This window comes from Paramisgurnus dabryanus, chromosome 13 (genome assembly GCF_030506205.2).
Source record: "Paramisgurnus dabryanus chromosome 13, PD_genome_1.1, whole genome shotgun sequence".
In the NCBI taxonomy this organism is placed as follows: Eukaryota; Metazoa; Chordata; class Actinopteri; order Cypriniformes; family Cobitidae; genus Paramisgurnus; species Paramisgurnus dabryanus.
The window spans coordinates 11188005-11205576 of NC_133349.1; the positions used below are offsets into that span (position 1 = coordinate 11188005).

Here is a 17572-nt window from a genome sequence, read left to right on the forward strand (position 1 = left end):
TATCCACCGTTTAATCTGTGCGTTGTGTATGCACATGGCTTACATAAGTAAGATGTTTTTATTTAGAAGACATTTAATATGATTCATAGTATTACACTAGTAACTGACTGTATATAAAACATTGTATGATGACTTTACAGTTTATTTGTAAAGCACCAGCAGTTGTGTTGAAAAAAATCCCAACACAATCTGCGCTGGAATATCAAAATGACAGTTGTGTGAGTGCTGGAAAATGTTGTCGTTTCAAGGAAGGAAGCCATTTTCTTCTTTCACTAACCACTCCCCTTTATTCCTGATGCTTCAGCAAACCAGCGGCCCGATTTCAAACCCGGAAATTACGTCTTCCGCGTATCAACGAATGAAAGCCACGGAGCGAGCTGAACGTCTGCCCATTTAGCGCACTTATTTGTCTCGTCTGTGACGTGCCGGTTGGCTTTGTGTTCTTTCAGTATATCGCATTGAACATATATCAATATAGTCTATTAACTGGTAAGTATCATTCATAAATTCGATCATATTTGCTTGATTTGATGGTTTAATTCACTCGTTAGATGTTCGCCGTCCTTTATATGCGCAAGAGGGTAGTATGCGGAGTGCGCACTCGGTAGGCGACGTGTGAGGGGCTGCTGCATAATTTGTGACCGAGCTTTTGCAATAAACGTCGCGCGATTTGTCATTACGATAACCGTTTGCTTTTTACTAGCACGTAATTTTATTGTACACTTGTCTAAGGATTGTGCTTTCGTTCTGGTCCGTAAAATAACCCGGATTTGCGCGCTAGATGTTAGGGCGCAGGAACTACTTTTCTCCCCGCCTCTAGTAGTTGAATAAAATGCATTGCGCGGACTTACACAGTTTTTCGAGTGCTTTGCAAAAGTGATATGACAGCGCATTTAGTTAATAACTCATGTTAATGCAGAAAATAATATTATACATCGTGTATGTAAGCACACATTTTACAATTTTTTTATGAATTATTTTGTAAAATGTTTTTTTTTAGGATGAAGTGGTTATGTGTATGGGCAAACGCCAGATTTGACGTTGAAACCTGTCGGACTTGAGGGCAACTGTGAAGAGTGTAAGTTAAGGGTCTTTACTTCAAATTTGTCGTTAAAGATTGTTTCCAGATCCTAAAATGAAACCATAAAATTAGCTTGTTTGTAACTTTGCCTTGTACTGAATGACCAAATATTAAAGATAATCTTAAATTTTTAGTTTGTTAATTAAAAATGTTTTGGATTTCAGAAACATGGATGCAGATTTGTTTATGGAGTGTGAGGAGGAGGAGTTAGAACCATGGCAACAGCAACATTCAATGGATGATCCAGTGGGCAGTGCTGAAAGCAATGCTTCCACAAGTGAGACAAACATTGGTATGCCATTTTACATTTTATCTGTAATATTTTTACCTGATTTTATGTTTTAGTTACATTTTTCTTATAAAGAGTTGTTTTTCATTTTTTAAATAAAATGTTTAAAACTCATTACACTGTGAAAACTCAGTTTTCTTCTTTCCCCAGTGTCTTCCACTCCTGCCCCAACAATTGATATTCCAGCCGAGCCTAAGACCATGGTGATCCCAAATCTACCATCTGTAGTGAATGCTGTGAGCACCGTGCCACTGCTAACAACTACATGTAAGTAAACTGTACCCTATTGATCTTTGTCAGGTAACATCACACTTGCCAAAAACGAAATGCATTGTGGGTATTGCTGCCATTTGTAAGTTATCAAAGCAGAGGAGTTCAATAGTTGGACAATTGTTTCTTTCATTTGTTTAATTTCAATAATAATGATTATACATTTTTGCTTTGTGATTGGTTGCAGTATTAAGTCTCATGATATAAGAGGTTAATAAATAGTTTAAAATGTTGAATAACTTTTGTTATTATACTTATTTATCATTCTTTATTATTTCTTTTAGTAGCTCCTCAAGTAGTTTCCGCTCCTATGCCTGCTGATATTCCTAAACCAGTGCAAGGGCAGCAGGTCATCTTGGCTCCTGGTGGAGGAGGGTTGAGCACTGTGGCTCTATCACAGGTTCTTCTGCCTGGCACGTCCCCGATTTCCGGTGCTGCCAGCAGCCAGCCGTTTTACTTCACCACACAGGTAATGCCTTTCTTCCACATAGATCCCAGCTCATTTCTGCATATGTCCACAATTCTTATTTGGCATCAGTGGTGGCTCGTGACTACTCTTCCGCTGGGCGCAAATTCAAAATATGTGTTCGGAGTGTCATGTGTGTTGCTCGAGTTTTCAAAATATGTGTTTGTTGCATCATGTTGAACCATGTGCATCACCTGTTTTGTCAAAATAAGTGCCTGCTGCATACGCATCAAAACCGTTAATGATAAAAGAGACGCTCACATTTACAAAATAAACCGTTAATGATAAAAGAGACACTCACGTTTACAAAATACATGCAAAACACTCCCTTAACAGTAAACTCTGATTACGCATGAGATTATATGAGTATCTGGCAAACGCGAGCGTCTCTTTTATCATAAACCCTTTAGACGCGTCTGCAGCAGGCACTAATTTTGACAAGACACGTGATGCAGATAGGTACACTTGACGTGTCAAACACATATTTGAAATGATGAACCACACACATGATGGCTACAAACATGTTGTGACGAACTTCGCATCGTGCGCCCTCGAAAAAAGAAGTCACCAGCCGGCACTGTTTGGCATCATTTTTTTATTCTATTGTGTATGAACAGGGTCTTCCTGTCCAGAATATGCGTCCTGTCCAGCCAGGCCAGAACCAAGTGGGATTGGTGCTGAATGTTCAGCAAGGCCAAACTGTTCGCCCTTTTACATTGGTGCAAGGTAAATCAATATTATCTTAAGTATGCATTTTCACATACTTTTTATATCATGTATAACAATATTGCAATTGCATGTTTTTGTGTGGCAGCACCTGGGACTCAGATTTTTAAACCAGCTCCTGGATCAACCCAAATAATTACCCAGCCAGCTCAAATGAGAACCGCAACTCCGGTTGCGAACATGATCCAGACGTCTAGGTCCTTCAACACTTTGCAAATTCCCGCTACTCTTACTATACGTACAACAACACCGGTAACCATGCCTACTGCTAATTCTTTAACCACCATGCCCACTACAACCACTCAGCCTTCCGCAGCACAAGCCACAACTAAAATTGGTAAGATACTTTATTTTATTATGACAAATTGAATGCCTTTATATTAAGACATTTTTACACACAAGCTATAGTTACTACTTTCCATAAGTATACAAATTCTTAGCGCAATCTTTCTGATAGTAAATGTAGTAATATAGGATTTACACGTCATAGCTGTTACAATGTTGTGTGTGTTAGCATGCCTGGAACACTGCATTTACAAATTAGCATTGTCTGTTTTGTCGTAAAACCATCTTTTATTTACATTTGTTTGCAGTGACGATAAAGCCAGGAACTTCTTCCATAGATCTACAAAACCTAATGTGCCTTGTGAAATCAGTTAACTTACCTGGTGGAGCTCAAGCGCAGACATTTGTCGTCATGGGAAATCAAAAAAGCAATGGAACTTCTCTTGTCTCCTCTGCTGTTCCTGTCACAACTCAAACTCTTGTCCAAAGTAAGAAGTTGTTTGTTGAACACAGTCTTGTTTAGGCATGATCTTCAGTTTAATACTGGAGGAAAGACACATTGCTAAATGTGCACCTCTTTATGTTCCAGCGACCCCTGTTCTAGCGACGAATACAGCACAATCTTCACCAATTTATTTGTGTCCTCGGTGTGGAGCTCAGTTTAAAATGGTTGAGGCTCTGCGGAGTCATATGTGTGTAAGTACATGAAATGACACTACATGTGTTTTAGTTACAAACACCAATCTCTAGACACCTTGGTTACCAGTATACTGTTAGCGATAAAGACGGCCTGCATTAGTCACGTTATTCTTTTTCTCTTCCTCCTTTTAGTTCTGCTGTCCAGATGCACGGACGACTGGGATAAGTGGAACCACACCTGCTGCAAACACCTCAGACACCCAGACTGCACCTAAGAGCCTCACTCCTGTGCCAAAGGTTACGATAGACAGTCCACCTACCAAGGCTGTGGATAAGGAGTCCAGACTTGTCATGCTGGTGGATGACTTCTATTATGGCACTTTTGAGGGAAATCGGGTCTATAAGCCTTCAGACAGCTTAAAGGAACCCTTATCATTCAGATGCCTCGCCTGTAACAAGAGCCTGAAAAATAACATAAGGTAGAAAAGCATCTATTAACTCCCCAGTGTAAAAGTTTTTTTAAACACACTACAAGCTAATATTTATTAATATTTTAGATTTGTCGCCACATGTGTTGCAAAGCTATGGTTTACCTTTCTAGCAAGTAAATTATATGTGATATTGCAAAATCCCGGCTAAAGTCTTATAATTTGAAATTAGAGCATCAAAGTTTGATTTCAATAATTATTTTCACATTTCAGTCGTTGGCATGACCTTACACAAGTCAATATAGAAGATATCCAGATTATATTTTTACAGAATGATCTTAATTCATGAGGATTTTACGTAGATAACAGTAAATCACAAAAAGATTTCAGCTTGGTTTTCACAGGCAGGTACACAGATTGTTAAGTATTCATTCTCCCTACAGACTTATGACCCATATGAGGTACCATGTAGAGTTGGAACAGCAAAATGGGGACATGGACACTTCCTGTCAGCACTGTTTTCGTCACTTTCCCACCCCGTTTCGCCTTCAGTGCCACCTGGAGAGCGTCCACACCTCCTTTGAGTCATCCAGTAAGAGCTACTTGCATTTATGTTTGATCACACAAACAAAAGGCCATTATATATTTAAATTGTTATTTATTGTAAAATTCTTATGCATAAGCAATTTTAGCATCATCCTTCTCAGAGAATATCAAGCCTTGATAAAAAAAAAAAAAAAAAAAAAAAAACGTTTTTTGAGCCAGATATAACCCTTTTAGGGGCGGTCACCAGTGTTGGGCAGTAACTACACTAGTCAACATTTGAAGTGGATAAAAACCTTTCATAAAAGTTGTCTTAAAACCAATACCCAATAGCCATACATGTCTTACAACTTTGATTCACTTTTTGACCACTTCAAATGTTAACTAGTATAGTTACTTAAATCGTGATATTACTTCTCCTGATAACTAGTAGTATAATTAATTACCAAAAATAATAATAATACAGTTACCACCCTAAAAATAACTAGTTACTAGTTATATTTTGTCACCAATGCAGGAAAAGTTTTCGCTCTGCCAACATGTTATATATATAAATATAGCTTATATATACTAAATATTTTGCAGATTTTAGTATATATGTTACTGCTTTATTAAATTACAGTTGTTAAAAAATAGTTTAAGACAGTTGTGTTCTTCATTAAGCCCGATTTATAGTCGTGCGTAGGGCGTAGGCTATACGTAGCCTGTGCGTAGCCTGACGCGCACCTCGCAAAAATCTACAGATCTACGTGGACCACAAGCGTTGTGATTGGTCCACCAGAACCCCTCCCGTCAGGTAAAAAAAACTCATAGGTATTTCTGTTTGTGACGGTGAAAACAAAATTGAGCCAATTTGAGGAGTGATTTAACTCAAACTGCATCAAACGTCGCTGTTTATTTACTTCCATCATTCCTGGTCTTCTCAAATTATACACAAGTTGATGTTTCTTCTTCGTTTGTGGGTTAACTTGCTAAGCATCTTCTTACGTTTGCGCTGCTACTGTGGTTACTGCCTACCAGCGGTCTGGCCGTGTGTTTGCACGTCGACAGCGACGACGACCCAAAAGTATAAATGAAAACCGACGCGGAACCTACGCCGTAGGACCTACGCACGACTATTACGAGCCCTTAAATCTGTAACTTTCATGGATTTACAGACTGCAAAAATATACACTTATACAAATATATATATATACAAATATAACTTATTGCTGTTGGCTAGGAGTAATAATTAATGTAATAATATTACTTTTGAAAAGAGTAACTAGTAATGAGTAATATAGTAATTTTCTTTTGAGTAACTAGCCCCACATTGGCGGTCATACTAAATTTTTCGTTCCATTGACTTTTATTTATACATTTCCAGGGCGGAAATGCGAAATACTGCGAAAATATTTCTTTGCATACAAAATTTCAAGTCTGGTGAACTTTAAACTGCAAATTCTTATTACGTAGAGACGTCTGACCAGTAGAAAACCGGTACTTCACAGCGTGATCTTTCTCTCTACTGAAAAGCAAACATGAATGAAGCACTCCCCACCCATAGTCGCAGTAACGTCCAAAAAATATTTGCATGGCCATAGTCTAATGTGACTGCCCCTTTAGGAGAATGAGCTTGCAGGAGCAGTTATGCTGCTAAGAATGTGTACATACAGTTTCTCAACTCTTGCGTTGAACAGGAGTTTATTTGGATAAATTCAAATACAAACGGATGAATGGGGTATTGCATAACGACAACAAAAAAATAGCTTGAAATAATGTACTTATTGCATACCTATTGTGTTTTTGACCATTCACTTAGAGATGTAATGTGTATGTTCTGACCTTCTGTCTGTTTTGACTATTAGTAGGCTAGATATAAGCACATCTCCCTTGTCATCTAGCTCTTGCTATAGTGGACACCTGAAAATCAGTACATGGCAAAAGACTGTTATTTACTGATGCTATCTTTGCAGCTAAGTGTAAGATATGTGAGTGGTCCTTTGAGAGTGAGCCGGTGTTTCTGCAGCACATGAAGAACACGCACAAACCTGGAGAGATGCCGTATGTGTGCCAGGTAAACCAGTGTGAATGTGTCTATCTTTTAATGTTAATAGATTCACTTTTTATAACCTTAAATCTGTTCAATTGTTTTTCTCACTACAGTAGAATTTTTTAGGTATCTATAATAGCTTTCACTGTGATTTTCAGGTGTGCGAATATCGGTCTTCCCTCTACTCTGATGTGTTTAAACACTTTGTTACCTGGCATGAGGATACCCGCCACCTTTTGTGCCAGTATTGCCTTAAGGTTTTCAAGCATTCTACCAGTTACCAGCAGCACTATGTCCGTCATCAGGTGAGCAGGAATTCACAGTTAAAGGGATAGTTCACCCAAAATTGAAAATTCTGCCATTGTTTACCCACACTTAAGTTGTTCTGTACCTGTAAAAACTCCTTTGTTCTGCGGAACACAAATGAAGATATTTTGCATTTTTTTGTAACCAAATAGATCTGAGGCACCATTAACTTCTATAATAAAAAATTTTCTTACTATGAAAGTCAGTAGTGCCCAAGATCCGCTTGGTTACAAACATCTTTATTTGTGTTCAGCAGAAAAAAGACATTTATAAAAGTTTGAAACAACCTGAGGGTGAATACATTATGACATAATTTTCATTTTTGGGAGAACTATCCAATTTACATCATTTACCATTCAGGAGCTATAACACAAAAAATTAGTCTATTTATATAGAATAATGTAAAACTGTATAAATTCAGTTGTTTTGTTTGTTTCCGACAGAAGTCAACAGTTTACCACTGTAACAAGTGTCGTCTTCAGTTCCTTTTCACAAAAGACAAAGTTGAGCATAAAATTAACCACCACAAGACTTTCCGCAAACCTCGTGAATTAGAAGGGCTCCAGCCAGGAACAAAGGTAAGACTTAAATAGTGATATTTAGTTCAGAATCAAATTGTTAAATATTTGTAGTGTTATTTCTTACTGTTTTTGCATTTTTGAGAATATAAAAATAACATTAAATATCAAAATTACCCCATGATTAACTTATCCTCAAGCAATCTGAGTTACATGTGCCCATCATTTTTCAGACGAACAGATTTGGAGTTGTTTTAGTAAATGTGCTTGCTCTTCCAAGCTTTATAATTTTAGAAAACAGAGACTAGAAAACAACTTTTGACTTTAAACCCCCAAAAAGTCTATTCATCCTTCACAGAGGTAATCCACGGGGCTCCAATATGTCTAAAGGTCTTCTGCGGGTAATAGATTTGATTTTGTAAAAAAAATCTCCATATTTTAATCTTTATAAACTATAATAACTAGCTTCGGTTAACGACGCCATCTTGGGCTCACGCAATGTAAAGGTTGGACTTTAAAGTCAGAAGTTGTTCCCTGATCCTGGTTTTCTACCATTATAAGCTTGGAAAGGAAGGACAATTACTAAAATAAATCCATACAAGTGTGTCTGAAAGATGATAGACATATGTATCTTGGATTGCTTGAGGGTAAATCATAGGGATGGGCACGAGTACTCGATTGCTGGAGTACTCGAACGTGGCATCAATGATCGATCACGAAAACGATAATCATGTGGGTTTATTTATTTATTTATTGTGGATATGGCGGGATTTGGATGTCTGGTTAGCATTACAAGCGCATGTGGTAGTAAAGACTGTGTCTGGAGATGCGTGTTTGACGTCGTGTCAAGCTACGCAGACCGACTTATGACATTAGTAACATTACCATGTGTGATTAAAAAACAAACTGCAGAAACCCGCCCATCCGCGCAATGCGCGGCAGCCCGCCGATCCCGTGTAGCCAGCCACAACTCACATCACTGAGGCACTATGGTTTAAAGGATGCCTTGATTTTCGGAAATACAGTCAGTCAGGTGCAAAATGTACAGCGCCGTCAAAAGTTCAATGGATTATCATCTCATATTTAAACATCAAATGTCAAGAGATAGACTTTACATCTTGACTGAGGTAAGAGGACGACACGACACAGCTAAACGCTTAAATGATAGCAAAACACTTAAAGCTGCTTAATGTTATGAAGCTTGAACTTTGACTGGACGTGTTTAAAAGTGCGCTGTTTTTGTTGCACATCAACAAAGGGAGTTAAACGTTCTTTTTTTTTAGATAACTTAGTTGAAACCTTAGTTGAAGTCTTGCATTTTATGCAGATAGATGCACGTTGTACATTTATGTTGTATAAAGGCTTAATATTATGCAGAGTGCGTCAAATAGAAAGGGCTTCGGTTTGTGTTTATTAACCCTTTAGTTTCACTTCATCACGCAGCTTTTCCTGTTAGAGGTTTCTGTTAAAAACATTTGATTAATTAGGAATCTAGTATGTGTTCATTGTTATGTCATAGTTTCTTCAAAATTAGGTTTTATTTGAGTGTTTTAATCAAAATATTTTCATTTTCACCATGACGTGTACGCCCCGCCCCTTTGATAGCCCTGCCCCCAGTTAATCGAGTACTCGTTCTTCAGACCTATGGCTTAATCAAAATGAAAAAATGACATAAATGCACATCCCTAGTAAATCATGGGGTATTTGGCTGAAGTATCGCTTTAAGTGCAACAAAACCTGTTGCAGCATTCCTAATATAGGTACACTTACAATTGTAATTATTCTTTTTTTTTAGGTAACCATTAGGGCATATGTCGGACATAAGAAGACAGCAGGTCAGGCGTCCTCAAAAACATCGGTTAGTAAGAACAGTTCCCAAACTGTAAATAGTGATGACCAGCAATTAAGACCTCCGAAAAAGAAAGTAAGCAAGATGTTTGACTTTCTGGCCAAGTTTCAAGAGCAGAGGTAAGTTCATGAATTGAAATTGACTTGAAAATACAGCTCAATATTTCTTGCATGTTCATTTAATCACCTTTTTTATTGTAGGCCGCTGCTGGATAAACATAAGTGTGTGGAATGCACTTTTGAAATCACAGACTTTGCCAATCACTATCCTACATACGTCCACTGCTCACTTTGCTTTTACAGCACATGCTGTTCCCGTGCTTACGCAAACCACATGATCAAGTGAGTCAAATATCTTAAGAGAATTGTTTATAGTGATGTGAACATTTAAACAATCTATGAATACAAAGATGGAGGGCACTTAAAGTTTAAAGTTCAATTTGGCATGCTGAAATTAGACACATTACTCGTCGGCTGCATTTACATTGCAAGTTTTAATGCTCAAGTCTGATTTGTTGATATCCGTTTTTATTTTTTCATGGCCCGCTTAACATCATCTTTTAAAATTGACTCCTATCCAATATCTATATTCTATAAAGAGTCATTTGCCAACGTCACTTTTTTAACCTGAAACCGATCTGAGAATATCAGAATTCGAGTGCTTTTTACTGCTTACTCGTTTGTGGGTCATATCCGCCAGAAATGACCCACAAGAAAAAGTTTGAGTCACTTAAACTATGCAGTGTAGATGCTGCCATCTTGCAGTCTAGCTGTAAACAATTAGAAATAATACTTAATCAAATGCAATGATTAATTTCAGCAGTCACGTACCTGGAAGAATGGCGAAAGCTTTAAAAAGGAGTCCGCCAAGGTAACGCATTAATTAGCATTTTTACATTTTTAGTCTGAAACCCAGTTACAATCTTTGATGTCTGTTTGACCTTTATTCTTTTAAAGCGGTTGGAAGCTGAGCTGTGCAGATTGTGACTACACAACTCCTCAAGGGAATTTGATGGCTAAACACCTGGTGAAGTTCCCTGATCACTCGGCTTGTATATTCACTCAGAGAGGTGGGTTGTTTACTTGCTAGCAGAACAATAAAGCCAAAAGTGTACTTCGGTTTTAATGCACACACAAGTATACATGTACAGCATCCCAGCCTTTCAATGCATTTTACCATTAACATAGATGGTCAAAGCATAGTCTCGTCTTCTCGTGACCTGCAGAGAAATTTGGTCTGAGTTTTCGTACTCAAATAGTTGTACAAATCAGTTCATGTTTTAACTGTTGTACAACAGGTGGTGCATCGTCTGAAAGAATATCCAAAAGCAGTAAATACCGTATGTTTTAAATCTTTGCTTCTTATCAAATCTGTACAGTTGTCAACACAAATGCAATTATTTCAGCTTATTGCTAAAAATGTTGTGTTTTAAAAAAATTACTAATTTTACAAATAAAGATGAAATGCAAGAGATTTTTTTGGGCAAAAGCTCCTTTCTTTTAATTGATATAATATACATTTATTTATTCAAAGGAGAAAATATTCTTGTAAAAATGATCAAAAATGCTGCCGCAGGCCAGCAACTTTTTAATAAACAACTTGCGGGGAAAGAGTTAACTAAGCCATCAGGTTTTTTGATGTCTTTAATACTTTCGAGCTGACATGTCTACCTCTACAAAAAAACAGGTTGTGAGTTATGTAGTGTTGTGTCCCATTTCTATTCATTAAGTTCTATTTGTGTGCGTAATAAAACAAGTATACTTCGGCTTGATGCATGCTTTGTGATGCAACGTGTTTTTCCGAGTCCTAAGCCCATAGTCCTGAAAGTACAGGAAACTAAGCATTTTTGTCTTATCGCACATACATTAATCTGCATGCTTGATTTTCTTTTTCTACCTTCTTACATCCAACTATATTGTAGGTGTCAATAAAAGTAAAAAGTACATGAAAATTGTGGTAATAGAGTGTATCAACAACACAGCATAGTAACATCAACTTGTCACCAAGTTAATAAAAGCATTACTTGGTTGTCCACTGTCCTTCGTTATTTATTACATCAATTGACACCTACAATAAAGATGAATTTCTTTTTTTTATGTGACCATGTACCACAAAACCAGTCGTAAGGTAAATTTTTTTGTAATTGAGATATATTATACATAATCTGAAATAAATAAGCTTTCCATTGATGTATGTTTGTTAGGACAGGACAATATTTGGCCAAGATACAACTATTTTAAACTCTGGAGTTTGATTCTGCAAAAAATCCAAATAAACAAACACTATAAACAAAAAGGTTTGTTTTAGCGCTCTCTACTGGCTGACCGCTGAAACGACCTTGTTGACTGAAAAGGGTTAAGCTTTTACATGAATGGGAAATCCCCAAGGAACAGGTTAGCAAAGCGAAGTTTGTAGGTTAAATTTTTGATGCCGATATAGGCTGCATCCATTTGAAAAAAAAATTAAGTTTGGATATATTTTTGGTAGGAAATTTACAAAATATCTGAAACATGGTCTTTACTTAATATATTAATAATTTTTGACATCAAAGAAAAATTGATCATTTAAAGCCATGCAGTGTATTTTAGGCTTTTCTACAAATATACCTGTTCGACTTACGACTGGTTTTGTGGTCCAGGGTCACAAATAATAATTTTCCATGTACACGCCGCCACACTCAGACATGACCGATTTGCCTGCAACATTAACAAAGTGGCCAATCTTGGGGAAATGTCACAGCTGAGTGTAATAGCCCACAGTATGTGATGAAACCATTGCAGGTGTGGGATATAACCTCAAGCTGTCCATTGATAAAATGCACAGATTTGGGCATTTACTTGCTGTGACTTTACAGGACTTACTGGCAAGCCTTTGTGAAATCACTCTGGAATATAAAGACAATCAGTATTTAAAGCTACTGCACCGAAGAATATCAGGAGGAGTACAAAAAAAAACTTAAAATGGATTGATTTATACACATGACATATGATTAAATCAAGGACTGTCGCTCGGAAAAATGTCTGCTGCTTTTGAGCTGCTTATTGTTTCCTTGTTTGAAAAGCTTACTGGCCTATCAAATCCACACATACATTGAGCATGGTGTTAAAATAAAAGTAAAATATTGGTGATGGTAGAGACTCCAAGGAGAAGACTAACTCTGTGTTCCTATCATCCCTCCCCTCCCCTACAGAGTGTTTGGAGACAGACATAGAGTTCTGCCAGGTTGAGGAGGAGGAGGTGGAGGGTCCACAAGGGGTTGAAGCTAGTGGTGTTGGGACACAGCCTGACTGGTTGTCCATGGAGCACTGGAGTGTGCCAGGTGATGAAGAAACTGTGCAAGAATTCACAGAGAGTTGCGGCCCACTGCATTCAGTTCCCAAGACGAGCGATGTCCTCGACTACTTCCAGCTTGTTTTTCCGGATGTCGTCTTTGATCACATTGTTTACGAGACCAATTCTTATGCAAGTTATTGCAATTCGTTTGGCAACGGAGACCCTACCTGGTATCCTTTGGTTAGAGAGGAGCTCAAAGGCTTTTTTGGTCTCTGTATCCTCATGGGACTTGATGGCCTGGCGGATCCAGAGACGTACTGGTCCTCGGACTATCGCAGTGGAAGCTTTTGCTACAAAACATCTGAGCTCTTTCACTGGACCATGTCTTACGCACGTTTCAAGCAGATCAGCGTACACATCAGAATGAGCAGTATGATTGTGGAAAAAGACAAGCAAAGCGTTGACAAGCTACACTTTTTTGAGCCTGTGTTGAGTGTCTTACAGACAAGCATGCAAAAGGCCTACGGTCCAAATAAGTGTCTGACAATTGATCAAGCTTTTTTACCAAGCAACGACAAGGGAATCAAAAGGGAGAAGAGTGAAAATTCCCAGCCCAAGATATGGCTACTGTGTGATTCCAAGTCTGGCTACTGCCACAAATTGTTAATCTCGACGCAACAGGACAAACGCAAAGATCTGGGAAAATCTGTCGTGCCGCAACTCATAGAAGGCCTTCAGGGTAAACATCACCACATCTTCTTGTCCAGTTCACTAGCGTCTGTTCCTCTAATGCAGGAGCTGTATGAGGCCGGCATATACTGCTCCACCTCTGTCTTGCCTCACAGTCCTATTCTGCCAACTGAGTTTTGGGATCTCCCTGCGCTGGACGATCCAGGAGATTTTCAACAGTTTAAATACCCCCCGTTACTTGTTACCAGATGGAAAGATTCCAAGCAACTGGTATGCCTATCCACAAACGCTGAAGCAAGGCAGCCAGACAAAGTCTGGAGGAGATCTGCTCAAATTGGTGATCTCGTCTCCATCGAAAGACCTCTGGCGTTTAAGCTACTCCAGGACAACATGCGTGGAGTTGACATTTGTAATCAGTTGCTGACCTGCAACCAACTCGGCGGACTGGTTCTTGACACCAATTGGCGACGTCTCTTCTGGTTCCTTGTGAACTTGAGCGTCATTAACTCTTTCATTGTTCTGCGAGAGATGCGAAAAGACACTCCACCTTTGTGGTTGCCCGGGGGACACTTCTCCCAGGCCATCTATCGTAAACGGCTGGGGTATAAGTTGGCCAGGTTTGGTGAAAGATATGCCCGCCAGAACCAAAACTTCGGGAATACATCCCAGCCAAGCATCAAAAGAGAGATCAAAACAGAGAATTTGGAGACACAAGAAGGAATCAGACATCAATTAGCCAAAATTTCACGTAAAACGAGAAGATGTAAGCTTTGCAGCATAATGAACCTGCGTCGTGAGAGTGTGTATGGCTGTACGGAGTGCCTTGTGAATCTGTGCAAGCGCCCTTCCTGCTTCTGGAACTACCATGGTTTCTCAGCTAATTTCCAAGGTTATAAAGCTCAGAATCAGACACTAAATATTCATCAAAATGTTTTTAATAAGTATATTTGCTTTGCTTTCAGAAGTAAAATAAAAAAGTTTATTCCAGATGTTTTAATATACATGGAATATTTTTGAGTGATGATAAATGAGTCAAAATAGTAAATATTTTTGGAAGGCATACAAGCTTTTGCTGCTTTTAAGACCACAAACATCTAGATTATAAATTGTTTACATTTGTTTTACTAGAATGTTTAAATTTGTGTTATTTTTTTCTCTACAGGTAATCCCAGGGTTGGATTTGTGGCCCCTAAGAGGTACATATCTTTCAAGTCGCTTTCTAAACTATACTTTTTCTACCCCAAATAATTGATTTATTCAAAATTGTAAGTTCTGATACATTATTTTAATAGATGGATATCTATAATAGACTATATCGCACGATATGTGTTTCTTTATACTTTGACAGAGGGTCCTTGGCCCCTTGGGTGTCCGTGATATTACAACTCGCGGGTGCTCCAAATATTGTTTGATTTCATTTTTTTATATAAAGAAAATTAGGCATCCAACAAAAATGCATTAGGCTAATAATAGAAATGATAAAAAACTTGATTGAAAGAAAAGTTCTCCATATAAAATGAGATAAAATCAACAATAAATGTGCTGGGGGTCCCTGCTCCTCTTCTCTATCCATTAAGGGGTCCTTGTCCTGAAGTGACATGCCTGTTTTTCTTTTAGGGAAGGCAATTCATCTGCACTTGCCTATAACACAGGAAGGCTGCACACCTCATCGTTCGGTCCAGGTGATGGTCAGAATGAAGGTATGGACCAAGAAATGGCCCCTCTTGAAGAAACTGACATGGACACTGATTCAACTGAAAGTGATGTGGAGCTACAGGACACATTAAACAAACAAATGGAACCTGCAGAGGTAACCAATTCCACACTGTCCCAAACTCTAAAAGACAAAGAGGAGCCTCTCTCCATTCATCAACATCAAACACTACTGCTAGCATTGTGCTCTGGAATCCAAAAAGCTTCGAAAGAAAAAGACACCAAGCCTCGGCTCATTAAAAAATGGCTTCGCTGCAGAGAGAAACAATTACGGCTTTCGGCCGAAGGCACCAGCAGTAGATCCGGAGAGACCGTCGATCGTCTAGTGGAGTGGGTTTTGGCCAAACGGGAACAGCAGCATCCTGTCAGTGAGGCGAAACTGTTCGAGAAAGCTTCAGAGATGCAAACTCAATTCAACGAGAGCAGCTCTTTTCGTTTATCATATGAGTGGGCTGTGAGCTTCATGTTGCAGCACAAACTGGGCTTGGATGTCTCCATCGCAGAACAACGGGAACTTCCTCGTGCAATGGAAGAAAGCTGTCGGTGCTTCACAGAGATCGTGCACAGCCAAATCAAGACAAACAGTGTCCAGAAATGTGTGATTGGTGCTATGGATCAGCTGTCTATTTATGTGGATTTCAACTTGCTGAATGACGACACCGGCACAGGTAAAGAGACGGCATTTCAGTTGACTGGGTCTGGTAAACCTTTCGTTAAAATTTACCTTTCAATGCTTGCTAATGGAACGGTGCTTCCCGCGATGCTCTTCACGAGTCACAAGTTGAGCAAAAGCCTGCCCGACTCAGTCCTACTTATGGCCAAAGAGGAAGGTTTTAGTGGACCAGAAGAAATCGAGCTTTGGGCCAACCAGGTGTGGAAAGAGCACCTCGACTCACAGAGTGAAACCGAGGCCGTGCTGGTTATGGATAGCCACCATAGTCGTGCATCTGAGGATTTCATATCAACAGTCAGTAGCACTAAAACTTTACCTGCTGTTGTTCCAGCTGGGTGTACCGGACGACACCAACCCCTGGAGATGTGTGTGCGCCCTGCGCTTCAAAAGTTTCTACTTGATCGTTGGTCACAATCTGGTGCATCTGGTGTTCAGCCTGAAGACCTGGTGGATCTTCTTGTTACTTGGTTAGGAGAGGCCATGACTTGCTTGTCGAGTAAGCCTGAGTTTATTCAGCATTCGTTCTGCTTGGCCCGACTGATTCCTGAACATTCGCAGGAAGAACATACGGATTTGCCAGGTACTCCAATGGAGCTAATTCGTTTGCTGTCGGATGCCACGCTTGGACCTGACGTAGTAGAAATCGTGGAAGAGGAAGAGTCAATGGACACGTGTACTGTAAGCAAGGTGAATCCAGTTGAAGAGAAGATTGATTTAACAGAAGAGCCAGACATTGTAGACGATGAAGTCACTCAAATAGATGATGAAGACATAACAGAAAAAAATGAGATTGAAAGGAATGAAGATTGTTTGGAAATCACAAGCGAGTCTACGGACGTCTCGCATTCATCGCCTGAATCAGAGGCGGGTTCAGATAACTCTGAAAAAGATATTTCAGAATCCTGTCATGATACTTCAGCCGACCAAACCGATGCTGCATCCAACAGGTGATATTTGAGCAGCTGCTGGTATAAATGCGTGTAAATGTGACTGGATCTGAGTGTCTTTACTGAGACTGTTGTTGAATATTTAACTTATTGTACAGTGGAGTGGAAATTGTAAGTGGGATGGGATTTTTCTTTTGTAGCGTAAAACTGCATTCATTCAACGACATAACTGTTCTTTTTGTTTATACGTCAGCAGAAAGCAATCCATCAGCGCACATGCAGTGTTAGACTTTATTGTCTATGGACTGACAATGTGGTGGTTTTACATCCTTGATCAGCATAGGTACCCCATTATGTGTTACAGTGGACCTGAACCTGTAATATAAGACATTTTCACACAGTCAGATTTAATCTACTTGGCTTGAAGGCAGTGACTCAAAACAAATTAAAATAATTACCTAAATTATTGCATCTTAAATGAAGAACAGTTACACCCTATTTTATAAGTATGATTAAAAATGTTTAATTTACAATTATTTCATGCAGTGTTTGTTTTTACAGATCATTTGTTGTTATTAAGGGTTTTCACAAAAATATATAAAGGAATTTTGAAATTAAGTAAAAGTAGCATTTATTATTTATATCCTTTCTTTCTTTAGAGAAGTTTCACGATGCTCTGCTTTAAACGGGAGCAAAATTGAGTTGCCCAAGTATTTTGACTTAATGGACAGAAATGTAGTCTGAATAATGCGTTACTGTAAGTCTGAATTAAAATGTTTCTTATTTCTGAACTTTACGACTGTCACATCATGTTTTTACTAATCTTTTTACATTAAACATTCATTGGCTGTGCTGAAGTTCAGTGTTAATGTTTGTGAGTAACTGATTTCTGGTTAAGTTCTTC

General features: G+C 38.7%; 1 protein-coding gene across 4 annotated transcripts; it reads left to right on the forward strand.

Moving 5' to 3' along the window:
• The first annotated feature begins 315 nt into the window (after positions 1–315).
• Positions 316–17525, forward strand: pogzb (pogo transposable element derived with ZNF domain b). Of its 4 annotated transcripts, none has more exons than XM_065298512.2 (21): positions 316–489; positions 1001–1078; positions 1246–1373; positions 1521–1637; positions 1928–2109; positions 2724–2832; positions 2921–3169; positions 3426–3605; positions 3707–3813; positions 3949–4235; positions 4628–4776; positions 6683–6783; positions 6918–7064; positions 7509–7643; positions 9379–9551; positions 9633–9773; positions 10252–10302; positions 10389–10501; positions 12623–14284; positions 14558–14591; positions 15013–17525. In XM_065298512.2, exons 3-21 carry the CDS (start codon positions 1250–1252, stop codon positions 16730–16732), a joined length of 5781 nt encoding a protein of 1926 aa, XP_065154584.1. In that variant the 5' UTR covers positions 316–489; positions 1001–1078; positions 1246–1249; the 3' UTR covers positions 16733–17525. The 4 variants fall into 4 exon arrangements, with proteins under 4 accessions (XP_065154584.1, XP_065154583.1, XP_065154585.1 ...); XM_065298511.2 differs by having other exon boundaries at positions 317–489; positions 1925–2109; XM_065298513.2 differs by having other exon boundaries at positions 317–489; positions 1925–2109; positions 10255–10302.
• The last annotated feature ends 47 nt before the right edge of the window (positions 17526–17572 follow it).

Bases quoted from the DNA above. Each gene is read 5' to 3' on its own strand.
- pogzb (XM_065298511.2), top strand. From the start codon at position 1,250: ATGGATGCAGATTTGTTTATGGAGTGTGAGGAGGAGGAGTTAGAACCA. The intron at 10,303-10,388 runs GTAACGCATTAA...ATTCTTTTAAAG, and splicing joins TTAAAAAGGAGTCCGCCAAG to CGGTTGGAAGCTGAGCTGTG. The intron at 14,592-15,012 runs GTACATATCTTT...TTTTTCTTTTAG, and splicing joins GGATTTGTGGCCCCTAAGAG to GGAAGGCAATTCATCTGCAC.